Source organism: Canis lupus, chromosome 5 (assembly GCF_003254725.2).
Source record: "Canis lupus dingo isolate Sandy chromosome 5, ASM325472v2, whole genome shotgun sequence".
Classification (NCBI taxonomy): domain Eukaryota; kingdom Metazoa; phylum Chordata; class Mammalia; order Carnivora; family Canidae; genus Canis; species Canis lupus.
Window position 1 is genome coordinate 21,317,854 of NC_064247.1, and position 18,238 is coordinate 21,336,091.

Consider the following 18,238-nt stretch of genomic DNA (forward strand, 5'->3'; position numbering starts at 1 on the left):
GAGAGAAGCAGAGACACAGGCAGAGGGAGAAGCAGGCTCCATGCAGGGAGCCTGACATGGGACTCGATCCCAGGACCCCAGGATCACTCCATGGGCCTAAGGCAGGCGCCAAACCACTAAGCCACCCAGGGATCCCCTATTTTATTATTTTTGATGCAAATGTAAATGCTGTTTTCTCAGTTTCTCTTTCTGCTACTTCGTTAGTAGTGCATAGAAATACTGTCAATTTCTGGGTATTAATTTTGTATCCTGTCACTGTACTGATTTGTTAATTACTCTAGAAGTTTTTTGGTGGAGTCTTGAGGATTTCCTGTATATAGTATCATGTCATCTACAAATAATGAAAGTTTTACTTTTTCTTTACCAATTTGGATGCTTATTATTCCTTTTTCTTGTCTAATTGCTGTGGCCAGGACTTCCAGTTCTATGTTGAATAAAAATGATGAGAGTGCACATCCTTGTCTTGCTTCTGATCTTAGAGGGAAAGCTCTCAGTTTTTCACCATGGAGTGTGATGTTAGCTGTAGAGTTTTCTGTTTTTGAAATTTTAAGATCAGTAGGGGATCCCTGGGTGTCTCAGTGGTTTAGTGCCTGCCTTTGGCCCAGGTGTGATCCTGGAGTCCCGGGATTGAGTCCCGCATTGGGCTCCCTGCATGGAGCCTGCTTCTCCCTCTGCCTGTGTCTCTGCCTCTCTCTCTCTCTCTCTCTGTCTGTCTCTCATGAATAAATAAAATCTTAAGATCAGTTTATTAAAGTTCAATGACAAAAGCTATCAGAGGGGTAGCCCTGGTGGCGCAGCAGTTAGCGCCGCCTGCAGCCCGGGGTGTGATCCTGGAGACCCGGGATGAAGTCCCACATCGGGCTTCCAGCATGGAGCCTGCTTCTCCCTCTGCCTGTGTCTCTGCCTCTCTCTCGCTCTCTCTGCATGAATAAATAAATAAATCTTAAAAAAAAAAGCTATCAGAAGAATATTCTCCAGAAAATTATTTTTTCTCAGAGAAAAGAAATATCAACACCTCAGCACAGCCACAGATGCTATGGCAGTCACACCTCCCTGCGAATGGGGATAGTTCTTTAGGTCAATCTCTGGGTCAGCAGAATTATAGTCTGGATCATCCTCCTCATCCTCTAGCTCCATGTACTCCATTTCCTGGAACATAGATTCATCCACCTCCACATTGTTTCCAGCATCCTCTGAATATCCAGTGTGTCAAGATTTTGATCCATTTCAAATAGTAGTTTCCCACTTAATTTTTTTTCTTACTCAATCTTCTTCTTTCATTGATTTCTTTTTAATTTCCAAGAGTTCTGCATCAAATTTGGCCTTCCAACTTAAATTCTCGTTTGTAACAGGAATGCCAGGAAATAATTGCTCTTTAGCTTCCTCTGCTTCTTTCTCTTTTTGTTTCTTTTCTTCTCTTCTAGTTTATATTTGATCTATCTCATTTCATTTTTCTTGCGCAACTGTCACTGAAGATCCTTACCATTGCCAAGATTTTTCTTCTGCCTATAATGCTAATAGTTTAAAGATATCGGAGTCTGGGCAGCCTGGGTGGCTCAGCAGTTTAGCGCTGCCTCCAGCCCAGGGTGTAATCCTGGAGACTTGGGATGGAGTCCCACGTCGGGCTCCCTGCATGGAGCCTGCTTCTCCCTCTGCCTGTGTCTCTGCCTCTCTCTCTCTGTGTCTCTCATGAATGAATAAATAAAATCTTAAAAATATATATATCTGAGTCCTCATTCTCTTGTCGATTTTCCTGGGAGAATATTCATAAAGAGGGGCTTCATCTATGTATTTTTCACTGTATATAAACTTGAGGGTAGCCTGGACAGTTTCATCTTTTTCTCCAGCCTTAGATGTCAGAGTAATGGTGAAACTGGGTGGATTTTCTGATAATACCAGTTAATAACATCTCAAACCCCTCTTCAGGTGTCCCCTTCACATCCTCACAACACATCTGTACTGTTGGTGAGAGAGACTATGAACTGCACTGGTGCTATACAGGGGTAGCTAAGAGACATCTGCCTGTGAAGGAGTCAGGGTAAATGGATTCCAGAGCTTCCAGCTTGTGCTATTCCCTGCCATACTCTGTCATCGTGGCCCTCACTTCTGCATGTGGACTGCCTGGCCACCCAAATGACCCTGCAGTGGGGACCATGGTGGACCGGGAGAGCTGGCAGTAGCTAGGTTGGTGCAGGTGCAGATTCCCGGCTCTGAGGCCCTGGGCCTGGGCCTGCTGAGCAATAGCCCCACATGGGCCTCTGCCTCACTGTGAGGTTTTCATATATGGCCTTTATTGTGTCAAAGTATGTTCTGGTAAACCCACTTTGTTGGGAGTTTTCTTTTTTTAAAAAAAATTTTTTTAAAATTTATTTATGATAGTCACGCTCAGAGAGAGAGATAGAGAGAGAGAGAGGCAGAGACACAGGCACAGCAGGCTCCATGCACCAGGAGCTTGACGTGGGATTCGATCCAGGGTCTCCAGGATCGTGCCCTGGGCCAAAGGCAGGCGCCAAACCGCTGCACCACCCAGGGATCCCTGTTGGGAGTTTTCATCATGAATGGATAGTGACTTTTGTCAAATGCTTTTTAAGCATCTATAGAGACAATCATGTGATTTTCTTTCATTTCGGTGATGTGATATACCACGTTGATTGATTTGTGAATATTGAAACATCTTTGCATCTCTGGAATAAGTCCCATGTGATCGTGGTGGGTGTATGCTATTTGCTAATATTTTGTTGAGAGTTTTGCATCTGTGTTTGTTAGTCACATTGGCATGTAGTTTTGTTTTGTGATTATTTCAAATTCCTAAAGCTGGATTTATGCCAGAGTAAAAAGAAAAAAAAAAGTGAAATAAGGATTTCTTTGGAAGTCTCTGATGCCCTTATTCAGTAAGATAAAGATGGTTGAGTGGCCAATGGGCTTCAATGTGGTGTCTCTTGGAATGCTCCTTCTTAGGTGCAGGCACTGGGCTTTAAGGAGATCCAAAGCCCATGTGGAGAAAGGAGGCCCACATGGAGGTGGCCTGAAGGTCCCTTTTCACTAGCTGAACTCTGAGCCTATAGCCAGCCACAGGAGTGTGGCTGTTATGAGGTTTCTAACCAACAGCAGGTGAAACAAAACCATCAGTGAACCACACATTTGAGAGAAATCACAAATTGTTTTTTTTAGCTAAAAAGAAAAAAGATTTGAGTTATTTTAAAGTATGCTCATTGTTTATTTCTTCTCTGTAAATCTTGCAAGAATCATCTACCTGATGTGGTTTTCAGTGTTTCTATTTGTCACATAGAAATAGTCCAAATAAAGGTCCAAAAAGCAGAGACAGACACGGTTGAACACGGTTTATAGTGTCTTCTCTGCAGGAATGGTGGCTAGATCTTGTAATACCTTCATATTTAAGTAGCCATCAGGTGGAAAAGAGACTAGTGAAGTGCATTTGCCAAGCACTGGTGGGACTGAAGGTCACAAGATGGCCTACTACCAGTTCTTTCTCAATTCCCTCATTCTGAATTTTGGCTAAAGATTACTGGCAAGAGGTTATGGTGTTATGTCAGGTGATTGACCAGGGCCATGGATCAGTTAAATGATTCACTCTGTACACAGTCTTGTAGTGCTGTGATTACAGTTTGTGCCTCAGCGAACTTCCAGACCATTACACGGATCTTTGGAGGTGGCTACCAAATAGTCAAAACTGGGAATGTATTCATGAATGTCAAGGGTCTATTGGACATCCCTGCTGGAAGTAGTGTCATTCTGGTCACGTAGGTAATCAGGCTTCAGCACATTTTATGTAAACTGAAACCTGGAGAGGTTACTTGGCTTTCTGCATTAATATTTTCTTGACCAATATTGGGTGCTCTCCACATGTCACTTGTGCTGTGACATCCCGTGGGACACTCCCCCCTGCCACCATCACACGCTGTAGACTCTTAACTTTGCTTGGACCCATCTGATGTCCTTAGGACTGATCTGTTCGGTAAGTGAAGAGAAAAAAGAGCTTTGTAGTATTTTTGCTAATTCCTTTTCCTTGTAGAAGATGAATATTGTTAGGAGCAAGGGAGGTAAAACTAGATGTTCTGATTTATTCTTTCACAGAAGGATATTTATTGGGCACTTTATGTGGTACTGTCCTAAAAACTGGAGATAATGGCAGTTAGACAAAGTTCTTTCATGAGACCGGCACTCTCATGGGGTATAACATACAGCATGTAACTCCTGTGTCCCCCTCTCTTCTTTGAAAAAGAGAGAAATGTCCCCTCTGCACTACTTACAGAAGATTAGTATTTATCACCCCATTTCCTGTTAAAAATTATTAAAGCACAGTCACATTTTTGATGTGCCCCGGCTTTTTGAGCAGTTCTTAAATTGCTTGATATGGGACTGTAGGTTGAGGATGGCTAAGATTAAGTCTTGAGAGGATTCTGAAATTCTCTTTGGAACTGAAGATTTCTGTGCGGCGGACCGTGGACAATCTTGCTGGTTTATGAACTACATGAGAGAGAGAGAGAGGAAACCAGCTTTAAAAAGAAAGAACTGGCAGTGGGTTTAGACTAGAGGTTCACAGGGCTATTAATGTTTGGATGGATGGATAGATAGCTAAAAATAGAAAACCTGAGGACTAGGATGTTTTCTTTGTAACATGAAAAATTGACCCAGCATTTCATTTGTGCCTGTTGAGCTGGTGACCTCGGGGTCTGGCAGGCAGTCTTCCGTGACCGCCAGCAAGGGCAGATTTAAATCACAGCAGAATGCTCCCCCGGCCCTGATCAATAGGGCTGCTAATTGAATTAGAAAACATTCTGAGCTGTGGCTAATTATGCTATTCAGGCAATTGCTTTGTCAACGTGGATTTCATCCTCGAATTGCTTAAGTGACTTTCTCACTGGGAGGGAAAGTCAACTTCTATGATTGAGGTACTTATTTTGTGGCTCCCTAAATTTTTTTTTCCTTTTCAAGTTTTTATTTTACTTTATTGTATATTTTTATTGGGGTTCGATTTGCCAACATATAGCATAACACCCAGTGCTCATCCCATCAAGTGCCCCCCCCTCAGTGCCCATCACCCAGTCACCCCAACCTACCCCCCCACCCTGCCCACCTCCCCTTCCACTACCCCTTGTTCATTTCCCAGATTTAGGAATCTTTCATGTTCTGTCTCCCTCTCTGATATTTCCCACTCATTTTCTCTCCTTTTCCCTTTAATCCCTTTCACTATTTTTTGTATTCCTCGAATGAATGAAACCATATAATGTTTGTCCTTCTCTGATTGACTTACTTCACTCAGCATAATACCCTCCAGTTCTATCCACGTTGAACCCACCATTTGCTTCAACGTGGATAGAACTGGGGGGTATTATGCTGAGTGATGTGGCTCCCTAAATTATGCTTCCTGTGCTTCCCTAGGGCAATGCTATGGCATTTCACGTTATTACAGACATTGTTGTGTGAGTTTTGATAGATATTAGTTAGGTTCCAATTTGTATTTCAGTCTGCTCTGTGTTTCTAGGTCTGTGTTTCCAGGTCTATGCTACTCCAGTGCTCCACTGCTCTTTTCTTTCACAAAGCCAAATAACCAATTTGATGTCACTCTATCCAGTAACAGAGCAATTTAAAAAGCCCTAGTCGTGCTTAACATGTTAAAGTTGTTGAAGGTAAAGAAATTAATTTAGAACATCAGCTATTGTGTTAGAAGTGAAGAATTCAAGCCAACTTGTTTTTTTTTGGGTTAAAAAAAATAGTCCATATACTCATAAGTGATGTACATGTATGTGTATATTGACTGCTCACTTCATCTTCTAGAAGATATTACTGGCTTTAGACCTTCCTTCCTCCCTCCCTCCCTCCCTTCCTTCCTTCCTTCTATCTTCTAGAAGATATTACTGGCTTTAGACCTTCCTTCCTCCCTCCCTCCCTCCCTCCCTTCCTTCCTTCCTACCTTCCTTCCTCCTTCCACCAACATATACTATAACACCAGTGTTCATCCCATCAAGTGCCCTCCTTAGTGCCCATCACCCAGTTGCCCTGCCCACCTCCCCTTCCACTACCCTTTGTTCATTTCCCAGAGTTAGGAGTCTCTCATGTTTTGTCACCCTCTCTAATTTTTCCCACTCATTTTCCCTCCTTTCCCTTATAAACGCTTTCACTATTTCTTATATTCCCTGTATGAGTTAAACCATATGATTGTCCTTCTCTACTTCACTCAGCATAATACCCTCCAGTTCTATCCACGTTGAAGCAAATGATGGGTATTTGTTGTTTCTAATGGCTGAGTAATATTCCATTGTATACATGGACCACAGCTTCTTTTTTTTTTAAATAATAAATTTATCTTTTATTGGTGTTCAATTTGCCAACATACAAAATAACACCCAGTGTTCATCCCATCAACTGCCCCGCTCAGTGCCCATCACCCATTCACCCCCACCCCCGCCCTCCTTCCCTTCCACCACCCCTAGTTCGTTTCCCAGAATTAGGAGTCTTCATGTTCTGTCTCCCTTTCTGATATTTCCTACCCATTTCTTCTCCCTTCCCTTCTATTCCCTTTCACTATTATTTATATTCCCCAAATGAATGAGACCATATAATGTTTGTTCTTCTACGATTGACTTATTTCACTCAGCATAATACCCTCCAGTTCCATCCATGTTGAAGCAAATGGTGGGTATTTGTCATTTCTAATGGCTGAGTAATATTCCATTGTATACATAAACCACATCTTCTTTATCCATTCATCTGTCGATGGAAACCGAGGCTCCTTCCACAGTTTGGCTATTGTGGACATTGCTGCTATGAACACTGGGGTGCAGGTGTCCTGCTGTTTCACTGCATCTGTATCTTTGGGGTGAATCCCCAGCAGTGCAATTACTGGGTCATAGGGTAGCTCTATTTTTAACTCTTTGAGGAACTTCCACATTGTTTTTCAGAGTGGCTGTACCAGCTTGCATTCCTAGTGGCTTTAGATGTTAATGGTAGATAATGCTCTTAAAGACCACGAGCAGAGGAAAAAGATTTACTTTCTAATAAGATTGTTCCAATACCAAGCTCGGATGATAAATGGATTATATAAGGCTTCTCTTATGTAGAGTCCCCACCTTTTATATAGTTTTGTATTCAGGCTTAACTAGAAATGACTCGTGTTTCCTGAACACATAATAGAATTTGATGCTGAATTTCTTGGGACTGTACATGGAGGAAGCATGGCAGAATCAAGATGCTTCCTGGATCTCTTGATGTATTCAAGTTGGACCTGTGCTTGTCCTTAGCAAGATGCCTGTTACAAGCTACACCTGCAATGGGACTTTAAATTCCCCATTGAGAGTGGGACTCTTCTGTCCCCATTATTTTTCTGGCACTTAAATCATTGCTTGACATGATGCTCAGTCACTGGTGGAAGAACTGGATTGAGTTAAACTCAGATCTCATTTGTATAAAATCCGTCCCTCACTCTCTTCAGTGGTCTTTCCTTCTCCTTCGCTCCCTCCCTGCCTTCCATTCTTCCATTCAACCTCCATCTAACCTTTGCTTTTCAGCACATATTGGGTGCCAGACACCGTGCTGTTGGTAAACAAAACAGACTTGGTCCCAGAAATCTGGTACTGGGAATAGGGGTGAAAACAGACAATAAACAAAGTAACCAACAAGTTACACATTGTGAAGAGTGTACCAACACACAAGGTACACTCAGATTAACTGATAGAACTGGAAGCTTAGGGTTTCCTAGGATGTTGCAAGACCTCTCAAAGGTTGCCTCTAAGATGAAGAATGAAAAATGAGTTGGGCTTTGAAGAGTGTTTTAGGCAGAGGAAGGAAAGCATGCGAAGGTTGTAGGGTAGGGAGGGATTGAGAGGATGCTGGCGTAGTGGGCAAGTGTGCGAGGTGAGGTTGGCCAGGCAAGGAAGGGCTAGATCTCCTAGGGCTTTGTAGCCCATGCGAAAGAGTTTGGATTTTATTTAAGCCATTTTCAGGCTGTGGACAGAGCATTTAACCTAAGATCCTGTAGATCTGGTTATATGAATGAGCAAGTCGCCTCTGTTGAGTCTATCTTGGAATGTTGGATGGAGAAAATGAAATAAGATACAGTAAATGCTTTTTCCACACCTGTGCAACCCTCAGTGTTTGTCCTGTCTTTTCAATGTGTATAGTATCACTTTGAACTTTGGTATCAGCTTTTAGTATTTAGTAAATGCTATGTTGTGGTTATGTATCATTTATATTGTTTCTCCCAACTAGATCATTAGCTCTTTGAGAACAGAAATTTTTGTGCCTCAGGGCCAGCACACAAAGCCCCACACATAGTAAACATATAAGGGTTTTATTCATTTAAGGATTTGACATTTATTTAAAAATTTATCTACTGGTTTTTAAAAACTATTATAAGTAGTATGTTTGCCTACTTTTGTATATGTTTGAAATTTTCTATTGTACAAATGGAAAACGGAGTAGCTTGTTAAAACAGTATGGTGTAGAGTATAAAATAAAAATTCTTTATAATAGGGGCTGCATAGTTTTTGCTTTAACACTGTTAAAGATGGGGATCCCTGGGTGGCTCAGCAGTTTGGCGCCTGTCTTCGGCCCAGGACGTGATCCTGGAGTCCCAGGATCGAGTTCCGCATTGGGCTCCCTGCATGGAGCCTGGTTCTCCCCTGCCTGTGTCTCTGTCTCTCTCTCTCTCTCTCTGTCTCTCATGAATAAATAAATCTTAAACAAACAAACACCGTTAAAATTGCTTTTCTAAATGGCTGTGCAGATTTCCACTTTGGCAATATCTGTTTCCTAATTCCTCGCCAGTGTTTGGTTATTTGATACTGTCAGACTTTTTAACTTGTGCAAACCTGATTATTGAAAAATTACATCTGTATTTCCATTTCCCTGATTTACTGGTAAGATTGAACATTGCTTCCTGTGTTTAATTGACCATTTATGTTTCTTTTCTCCATTCATATTCTTTGTCATTTTTCCCTACTGAGTCATTTGTCATCTTGATTGCAGGAATATTTCATATGTTCTCACTGCTAATCTCCTATGTATTGCATGTATTTTGTCCTGGTCTCCCTTATTTTTTATCTTTGTCTCAGCCTGCCTTTTGCTTTCCACAGTAAGGCATAGTAGCCCTTCTTCCACCTCAGGGCAGTCCGTATTTTTCGTGATGTCCCCTGTATGGCCCAGAATCTCTTCTAGAGTTTCTGGGCATGATCTGTCAGCATACCAAGAAAAATAGTCCGCCATTTGCTGTCTTTCCCAATAGACACTTTTTATTTTTTACAGTTTTCTTTTTAGTTATTTTATAAGTAACTTAAAAAATATGAGTAAGAGGATAGTAAAACAGAAACAAAACCTTCATTTGAAAGCTTAACAATTTAAATGTAGTGACCTCAAATCTTTGTTCCATATTCTTCTGCTTCAGAATAAATACATAGATATATAGACAAGTGAAATGGACACCTCTGAATGCACTTGTCATGCATGGACCTGGAATAGGTCCATCTTGAAAATACTGGTTCCAAACTTTAAATATATCTCCAGGAGGTTCTAGCTTATCACTTCTAGTTGTTCTACCACTAGCATCATCAAAATGCAAAACCAGAAATTTTTTGAAACCTTTGATGGCTCATAATTTTGTTGAAGAGAGTATAACTGTCTTCTTAGCTCCATAATTCAGACATTTTCATTCTTAGATTTATAAACCAAGATGATAGATCCATGAATTTTTAAATTTCTTTCCCATATATACTGCTCCTAGTCATCCTTGAATACTAACCTGCCTTCAGCATTTGCCCACTGTGAACTGTATCAAATAAAATTTGGCCCACAGCTCTCATAAAAGATGAAAGAATATGATCATATGTCCTTTCAGTGTAAAGGATGGTCCAGGTTCTTGTTGCAAAACATTGAATGATGAAGTCTTCCCTGTGGGATGACTGACTCAGTGAAAATACCTTATATTCTTTTTGTTCTGAGAAATACCTTGCTCATTCATCAATTTTTGAGAGGATTCATCTGTATATACTGTATAATATACTGTCATCTGAAGATGCTTAGACTGAACTTATACTTAGGATTGGGGTTACCATTCTTACTGGAGGTTCTGCTCTGTATCTTTCTGCACTCATCATCCTCTTCTTTTTTTTTTTTTAATAAGATTTTATTTATTTATTTCAGAGAGAGAGAGAGTGAGCACAAGTGGAGGGAAGGGCAGAGGGAGGACTGCAGACTCCCCGCTGAGCAGGGAGCTTGATGCAGGCCTTGATCCCAGGACCCCAGGATCATGACCTGAGTCAAAGGCAGACGCTCAATCAACCGAGCCGCCCAGGTGCCCTGCACTCATCTTCTGATCTAATAATTGTGAAATGTCTCCTTCCATCCATTTTCTTCTCATTGCCATTATGGACTGAAAATTAAAAAATCCAGGATTCTCAACTGTGTTCAATGAAAGCTAAAAGCAGACAGCGAAGATAGTGTCTCAGGTCTTTTAAACCTTATTGAAAGATGATACAATAATTTGGGGAGCGCAATTAGAAAATTGCAGGATAATGGTGATTACTTTTGCATCATCCTTTTTGGTGACTTCTCTTTTCCTTTGTCTTATTTTAGTTTTTTAAAAAAACATAGTTGGGGATCCCTGGGTGGCGTAGCGGTTTGGCGCCTGCCTTTGGCTCAGGGCGCGATCCTGGAGACCCGGGATCGAATCCCACGTCGGGCTCCCGGTGCATGGAGCCTGCTTCTCTCTCTGCCTGTGTCTCTGCCTCTCTCTCTCTCTGTGACTATCGTAAATAAATAAATAAAATTAAAAAAAAATAAAAAAACATAGTTGTAAATAATCCAAGATACAGAAGAAAAAAATAAAACCACTAAAATTCTGTAATATAACTTAAATTTATAAAAGGTTGCAGTGGGATCCTTGGGTGGCGCCGCGGTTTGGCGCCTGCCTTTGGCCCAGGGCGCGATCCTGGAGACCCCGGATCGAATCCCATGTCGGGCTCTCGGTGCATGGAGCCTGCTTCTCCCTCTGCCTGTGTCTCTGCCTCTCTCTCTCCCTCTGTTACTATCATAAATAAATAAAAATTAAAAAAAAAAACTATAAAAAGGTTGCAGTGGACCCACATGGTAAAGATAGGATGAGGTTTTTTTTTTTTAGTATTTATTTATTTATTTATTTATTTATTTATTTATTCATTCATTCATTCATTCATTCATTCATGAGAGAGAGAGAGAGAGAGAGGCAGAAACACAGGAGGAGGGAGAAGCAGGCTCCATGCCAAGAGCCCGACACGAGACTCGATCCCAGGACCCCAGGATCGCGCCCTGGCCCAAAGGCAGGCGCCAAACCGCTGAGCCACCCAGGGATCCCAGATGAGCTTTATTCTAAAAAATAAGTACAATTTTTCTTTGTTCTTAGAAGACTCTAAAAAAAATTATGAAATAACAGCCTTCCCAAATAGTAAGGAATTGTTCAAAAAAGAGAGAGTGGAAAAACTCACATTGGGCCCAGCAGGCCTAAAATGTTCTATTGGAGCTGTCTGAAGAATTGAGCTGACCAGAAATATGTACTGACCATGCTAACAGAGTTTTGATGGCAGAGCCTGCTGCAATGGAAATGACTCTTAATTAGTCTTAGCCTCTCTTTACTACACTGAAGCTTGCAGGAGTTTGCTCTGGCTTACAGTTTTCTGTTCTGACCTTCCCCTTATCTTTGTGGCATGGACAGAAAGGATAAACTAACTTCTTTTTTACTGAGGTAGGTGCTTCCTCCTCATGTTCATTTTGTTAGCAGGCCTGCTTTATCTCATTTGTCTCTCTTCTAAGCCTCTTTTCTATCAAAGCCCTTGAGCTGTTAGCTGTTGAAGGAAAGTGCATCTCTGTTGAGCACAGAGCACTGCCAGCGTCCCATTTGGGGAGAATCTAAGAGGTGTGTATGCCAAGCACGATATCATTGTGTGCAGGCATTGCGGGAGTCTGCCAAACCCAGGGGTAGGCTGCCAGTACAAATGCCACGTTGACATGACATTTACAAGTTTAGAGTCTGGAAGAGGACTGGCAGCAGAACACTCTCCAGCTACCTCATTTAGGGTGGCAGTAACTGGGCCAACTTCTGATTTTTAGACTCAGAACGCATAGTCAAGAAGTAATACTTCATATAGAATTCCAAACTATCACTGCCACATTTTCTAGGAAGTGATGAATTTGGTTAGCCTGTTTCTGGAATGTAGGATAAACCATAATGCAGGTTATCAAGTGCAGAATCTGGAATGAAATCTGGATTTGAATGAGGGCTCTATCATCTATCACTTACTGTGTGACCCTGACCAGGTTACTTTGTGTAGGCCTCAGTTGCCCATCTCTAAAGTAGAGATAATAGCACTTTCCTCATGGGGTTATTGAGTGAATTAAATAATATCTTTAGAAGTGCAAGCACTTTTTCTAGTGCTTGTCTAATACTGAGTACTCAATAAATGTGAGGGATTTTTCACATTGAGAAACTCATGAGAAGTTCTGCTTTCTGCTCTTTGTATATTTTAGTAACAAGTTGGTATATTACCACCTGCCACGGACCCATGAGCTTGTGTGTATACTCTCTCTCTCTCTCTCTCTCTCTCTCTCTCTCTCTCTCTGATTAGGCACTGCTGGAGTGAGCATGTGCACAGAAAGCCCAGGACATAGTTTTCTTTACCTCTCCTAGGAAACTAAGAACTGGAATCAGGATCATTGGAGCGTTTGGCATCTCTACAGTCTCTTAGATGCAGAAACCACTTGGGTGTTAAGAGTTTATTCCAGTAATAGCAGTCCTTTGATTGACCTGGAACTTATCTATGGCATATTCTGTGCAAAGTGAAGGCCTGTAGCTATTCTGAAGGAAACACTGTGGCTTATTAGGGATGCCATCTTTTCAGTGTTGGTAGCAAGGTACTTGGTCTCGATTAAATCTGTCTTCATGATTTAGTAGTTAAATGAGAGATTTTTCTGTGCTAAATGTTTAGAGTAAGATCCTCACCACTGCACTAAGGTAACTTCATTTTATCATTTTCAACATTGTTGGAAATTCTCTCAAATGACAAACTTCTGACTCGTCTTTTTTCTTTTTTTCTTTCTTTCTTGTTTCTCAGATCTTCAAAGTTACTGCGGGCATTCTATGTCCCCTTCCTGTCAGATCAATATACAGTGTATGCGAACTACACCATCCTCAAACCCCGGAAAGCAAAGCAAATCAGGAAGAAAAGCGGAGGTTAGCAACACGCCTGTGGCCCCAAAGGACGGTCATCCTGTTAACTAGTGATTGCACTGATGGGACTCCCTCCAAGTCATCATTTGTAACATTTGTAATAAAAGCTGTCTGACACAGAGACTGGAATCTGGGTGCTTTGGGCTGGTCAGAGTCCTTCACGTTCTCGTCTTGCCTGTGTCTCTGTTCTGCATGTAAACTTATTGCAGCTAGGCAGGAAAAGGCCCTAAAGTGTGGTAGATATGTTGCTCTACATCTTACTGTTTTTCTTCTGTTCAATTATTTACTAGACCGGAGGAGAGCAGAACTACCTTACAGGAAGAATTGAAAATCCCTGAACTGGATGGCTGCGTTAAACTGTTCTCCATACTCTGGCCTGGCATCTGAGAAGTAGCAAGCCTCTTTTGGGCCATATGGGCTTCTCCACCAAAGCTGTTTGGCAGCTCCTAGCAGACCTTGTTCAAACTCTAGTGCTGAAAATGAGCACAGCCTAATTGCCAACCTACATGTCCTTTTCACCTCATGCAAGACTAAGCTTCTCTAAAGCACTTCACAGGACTAGAACCCTGTCCTGGAGATACTCAGGAAAAAGGCAACTATTTGAGGAACTGTGACCTAATTTCATTATGTAGAATGCCTCTTATTTTCATTTTATTTCCTTTACAACAAACTGTAATATGTTTTCTTTAGGTCTAAGCATGCTGTTGTTTGAATTCAAGACTTCTCTGTATTAAGGTATCAACAGACCAGACCATAACTGTACGGGACATATTTGGAGAAAGTTAATTCTATCACTTGGTAGGTTTGGATGACCTCATATTTTGAAGTAATGTTTTCTGAGGCCATTTCTGAGGAAATTAAGAATTCCCCCTCCCCCTTTTTTTAACAACCCTGGTGGATAAAGGGCCAAGTATGTATTTATAGCACCTATTTTTGATTCTATCTATTGCGAAGTACATTCTGCATGGGGCATGTCTAGTCAAATAGGTAATGATAAGGACCTAATTAAAATGTAGTAAGTATTACTGTTACTTTACTTACAATATTCCATAGTTTACAAAGCACTTTCACATTATCTCGTTTGGTCCTCACAGTCATGACATGGGATAGACAAGGCAAGTGGTTTTATCCCCATTTTACAGATGATGAAACAGACTTTGGCATGGGGGGTGGGGAACGTCAAATGGCTTGCCCAGGGTCACAAGGCCAGTCAGTAATAGAGCTAGGACTAGCACCTGGTTCCCTAACTTCTACCCTAGTGTGCTTCCATCCTTCCTCTCTTGACTCTGAAGACATTACTTGGAAGAATGATGGTGTTGGCCAGAGACCTGCTTGATAATGTAACTTTCTATTTTATTTTTTTTTTTTTTTTTTTTTTATTTTTTTTTTAGGATTTTATTCATTCATGAAAGACACAGAGAGAGAGAGAGAGAAAGGCAGAAACACAGGCAGAGGGAGAAGCAGGCTCCACGCAGGGAGCCCGACATGGGACTCGATCCCAGGTCTCCAGGATCACGCCCTGGGCCCAAGGCAGCACTAAACCGCTAGGCCACCCAGGCTGCTGTAACTTTCTATTTTAAAGAAGACTTTTATCTGTATTTCTTTGAGTTCCTCGGAGCCTCCATTGTGCCTGTCAGACCATCACAGCAGCACCCGATGATGCAGCCCAGCCTGTGTCAAGAAAGTAGTGCTCGTGTTTGGAAGCTCTGTTCTTCTGCAACCACACAGGATCCCCTATTAGTTGCATTTCCACATAGGCTATCTGAGGGCCTATTATAGGTGCCTTATTTTCCTAAGGGTAACTGTGTCTAGTATCTGCAAATAGGATAAAGCTATTTTCCAGAGGATAGAAGCTATTTTCCATCTTCCATCCTTTAAAGAGAAGGTCTTTTCAACAGAAACTGATCCCAAGAGAGGAGAAAAGAAGTAATAAGGGAGGAAGAAAATGGCTGGTTCCCACATGACAAGTCTCCTTTTTGGGATCCCTCTAATGGAATTTCTAGGGTTGAAGCGCTGGAGAGGAACTTGGTCTAGACAGTTTAGAACAGTGATGGGAGAGTCAAGCTCAGCCAGGGTCCCACTTGCTGCTTTAAAGATTTCTGGCATTTAATCCCCAGTACTTGGTTCCTGCTTTCTGAGGCAAATATTGTCACCTGTGGTCTGACTACAGGGTAGAGAATTTTCAGCGAAAGATCTTGATCTTGTTCTACCTGCAGGAACAATGTACTGTCTTTTGCAATGGCTAAAGCGCTCTACTTTTTGCAGAGGTAAATGAGTCCCATAACAGAGGTCCACCGTGAGTAGCTTTTTTTCTTAATCCAAGAGATACAATGGCTGGTCTATTTTATCATCTTGCATGTTAAAAAAAAAAAAAAAAGCCTTCTGAGTAAGAACTTACTGTAAAGAGCACAAAAAAGGTCACAATTGATCCAGGGATTTCTTGGGAATATCCGTTCCTATCCCTTTTCAAACCTGGTTTTGGTTTTCTCTGTTATAGGTCCATCTTTAGTGAGAGCACAATAGATTGTGAAACACTGTGCCAAATGCTAGGGGTAAGGGATATAAAAATGAATGTTTTTTGTGGTGAAAATGAGTATTTCTCATGTGATGTTATATAAACACATTAGGAAAAAAAAAATCTCTGTCTCAGCAATACAGGGATAGCCTCCCTGTATTGCTTCCCCAGCTTTGCCTAGAGAAAAAAAGAGTTTCAAAACACCTGGTCATACAAGCATTTCTCTTCTAGAGAATCATTGTTTAGCATGAGCCTCCTGTAAGCTCTGCCTTCCATAAGGATGCAGTATCTGAGGCACTTCTTTCTCCACAGATTGTTGAATATTGAAGAATGAAGGACTACAGGTTATTTGTAAGAACCTTGATTACAGAGCTGAGTGAGGGGGTGGGTATACTTGGCAGTTTCAGGGTTTTCTAATCTCTATCAAGTTTATTTATTTTTTAGTAATTTCTAAATGGGGCTCAAACACTTAACCCTGAGATCAGGAGTCACATGTTCTTCTGACTGAGCCAGTCAGGGACTCCACTGATCTCTAGATCTTAAGCAGCCTTATCTGAACCCTAGATCTTAAGACACTGAGCCCCATTATTGAACCTGGCAGTATAGTAGGCATCTATTACCAAAGTGTACCTATCACCCGGTACACTTTGATAAAAGACCAGTCACTTTAATCTCCTGGGATAATCCTAGAAAATGGGAGCCCATACTCTTTATTACTGAATGTGAGTTTAGAAACATTGTTTTAAATCAAGGTGGCTCTTGATCTCAACCATTTATTTGGGTCACTTTTCCTAGTTTGGAGTTTTGGGAAAGAGCCTTAAAAACTCATGTGGTTTTATAGCATTAGATCTGGAGTGACTGTTGGGGCAAAGCACCAATGGCAGTCCTTTATTGTGTGTTACATTTCATGGGATTTATTGGAATAATTCACTGTGATTATGCTGTCTTCTATCTGGTGTCAGGCAGCTCTGCTTTTAATTTAGTTATTTTCTCTTAAGAGGGAAAAGAGGAACAATTTCATCCTTGCCTCCATGACCTATTAAATCTCATGTGTTAATTCATTCTGATGTTACTACGTTCAATGCCTTGAGTAAATGGATAGATGGAAATGTGCTCAGCTTTGTTCTTGGGCAACAGAAAGATCAGATTTCCGTATGGCATTGTTGGATTTCAGAGCCCTCTGGTGTTTTGGTAAATCTAGATGAATGTTGCCTTTAATTTTTCCAATATATATGACCATGTAATTTGTGCTGCAGATGAAATCAGGAAGCAGTGCAGTGTTGAAGCAAGTCTTGTCCAATTCATTTATCTTCCTGATTCCCGTACTTTATCTTACTTGTCAGTGTTTATATTACATACATGTATTTTCTGTAAAAGAAAGAATTAAATCTTGGCAATTTGACTTTCCTGTTTAGTGTGATATTTTCTCTTTTGCTACATGGAGTCTTTTTTAAATCTTCAGAGATTGAAACTCAACTCCTCCCATCTGTCCCCACTCTCATTCTTCAGTGTATAGACCTGCCTTCCACAGGCCAAATAGTCTGGAATGTTTATTCTGAAAACTCTAGGAAGAAGCCTTTATTTGTGAAAGCCTGCGAAGGTTAGTTTTATTGTACTTTTGGAAAAACGAAGCACTATGAAGATTACTCAACATGTCAGTGTTGTGCCTAAAAAGTGATAGTTTCCGGATGCACTGTATGTTTTTGGATGAAAAAATCTCTGGACCACGACAGTCTTAACATTCATAGAAATGTGGATCTGGTAATATTTAACATTTAAGCAATTTCCTCCTTTGTTGGAGGTTGTCAGGAACAATAAAAGTTTTTTTGTGAATGAATTTGACATCATTCCCATACCTTGTACCTATAGCCAATAACTTTTAGTAGTTATCTGGTTTTGTATGATTGGTTATCAGTTTTCTTTCCTTAGGACCCAAAATGCCCATGAAACTTGGGTTTGCTTTCTTTCAAGTCATTTCAGAGAAGGGGATTTTATTAATAGAATTCCAGGAGGGAGAAGCCCACAGCCTTAATTTACTTTTCTCTGTCTAGAATGTCATCCTTCCTGGTCTCTCAAGAACATCAATGACACATCTAGTGGCAAAGCCCATGTCACCCTCTCAGTGCTCAGCACAGTTCCCTGAACATTTTGGTAGTATACACGTTTGTTTGACAATGGAGAAGAAAAGTAAAAAAAAAACCTACAACTAATACACAGCCTTTGCTTTCAAGTTGGCAGATTTTTAGACCACGGAAAACAGTAATTCCTCTGCTACCCCAAGGGCAATTTGGAAGGCTTGAAGGAGGCTCCATATTGTGCATGCTTTAGGACTTCTCCTGAAGTAGAGAGGCTTTCACATTAAAGCAGATTCCTCAGAGTACCTTCTACAAAGAGATTTGATATTTTTATTGAATATTTCTATTATTTGATTTTGGAGGGTCAGACTTAGGAGACCTTCTTGAATGAGTTTGGGGCAGATGGCCTCCCTTCCAGGTGTGAAGAAGTGC

The 18,238-nt window shown here is 41.1% G+C and overlaps 1 protein-coding gene and 1 pseudogene across 13 annotated transcripts in view; one reads left to right on the top strand and one right to left on the bottom strand.

Moving 5' to 3' along the window:
- ALG9 (ALG9 alpha-1,2-mannosyltransferase) overlaps positions 1-18,238 on the top strand; it is a 113,037-nt gene that overhangs the window by 85,398 nt on the left and 9,401 nt on the right. For 10 of the 13 annotated variants that reach the window (XM_035716496.2, XM_025465560.3, XM_035716498.2 and 7 more), the window contains 2 exons: positions 13,101-13,219; positions 13,507-14,566. The exons of 1 other annotated variant lie outside the window; for it this stretch is intronic. In XM_035716496.2, coding sequence (XP_035572389.1) covers positions 13,101-13,219; positions 13,507-13,544 — 157 coding nt within the window. In that variant the 3' untranslated portion in view covers positions 13,545-14,566. Of the gene's footprint in view, positions 1-13,100; positions 13,340-13,506; positions 14,567-18,238 lie in introns of those variants that run through there. 2 more of the 13 variants (XM_025465556.3, XM_025465559.3) reach the window with 1 other exon arrangement.
- LOC112671550 (RWD domain-containing protein 1-like) lies at positions 1,009-9,225 on the bottom strand (annotated as a pseudogene).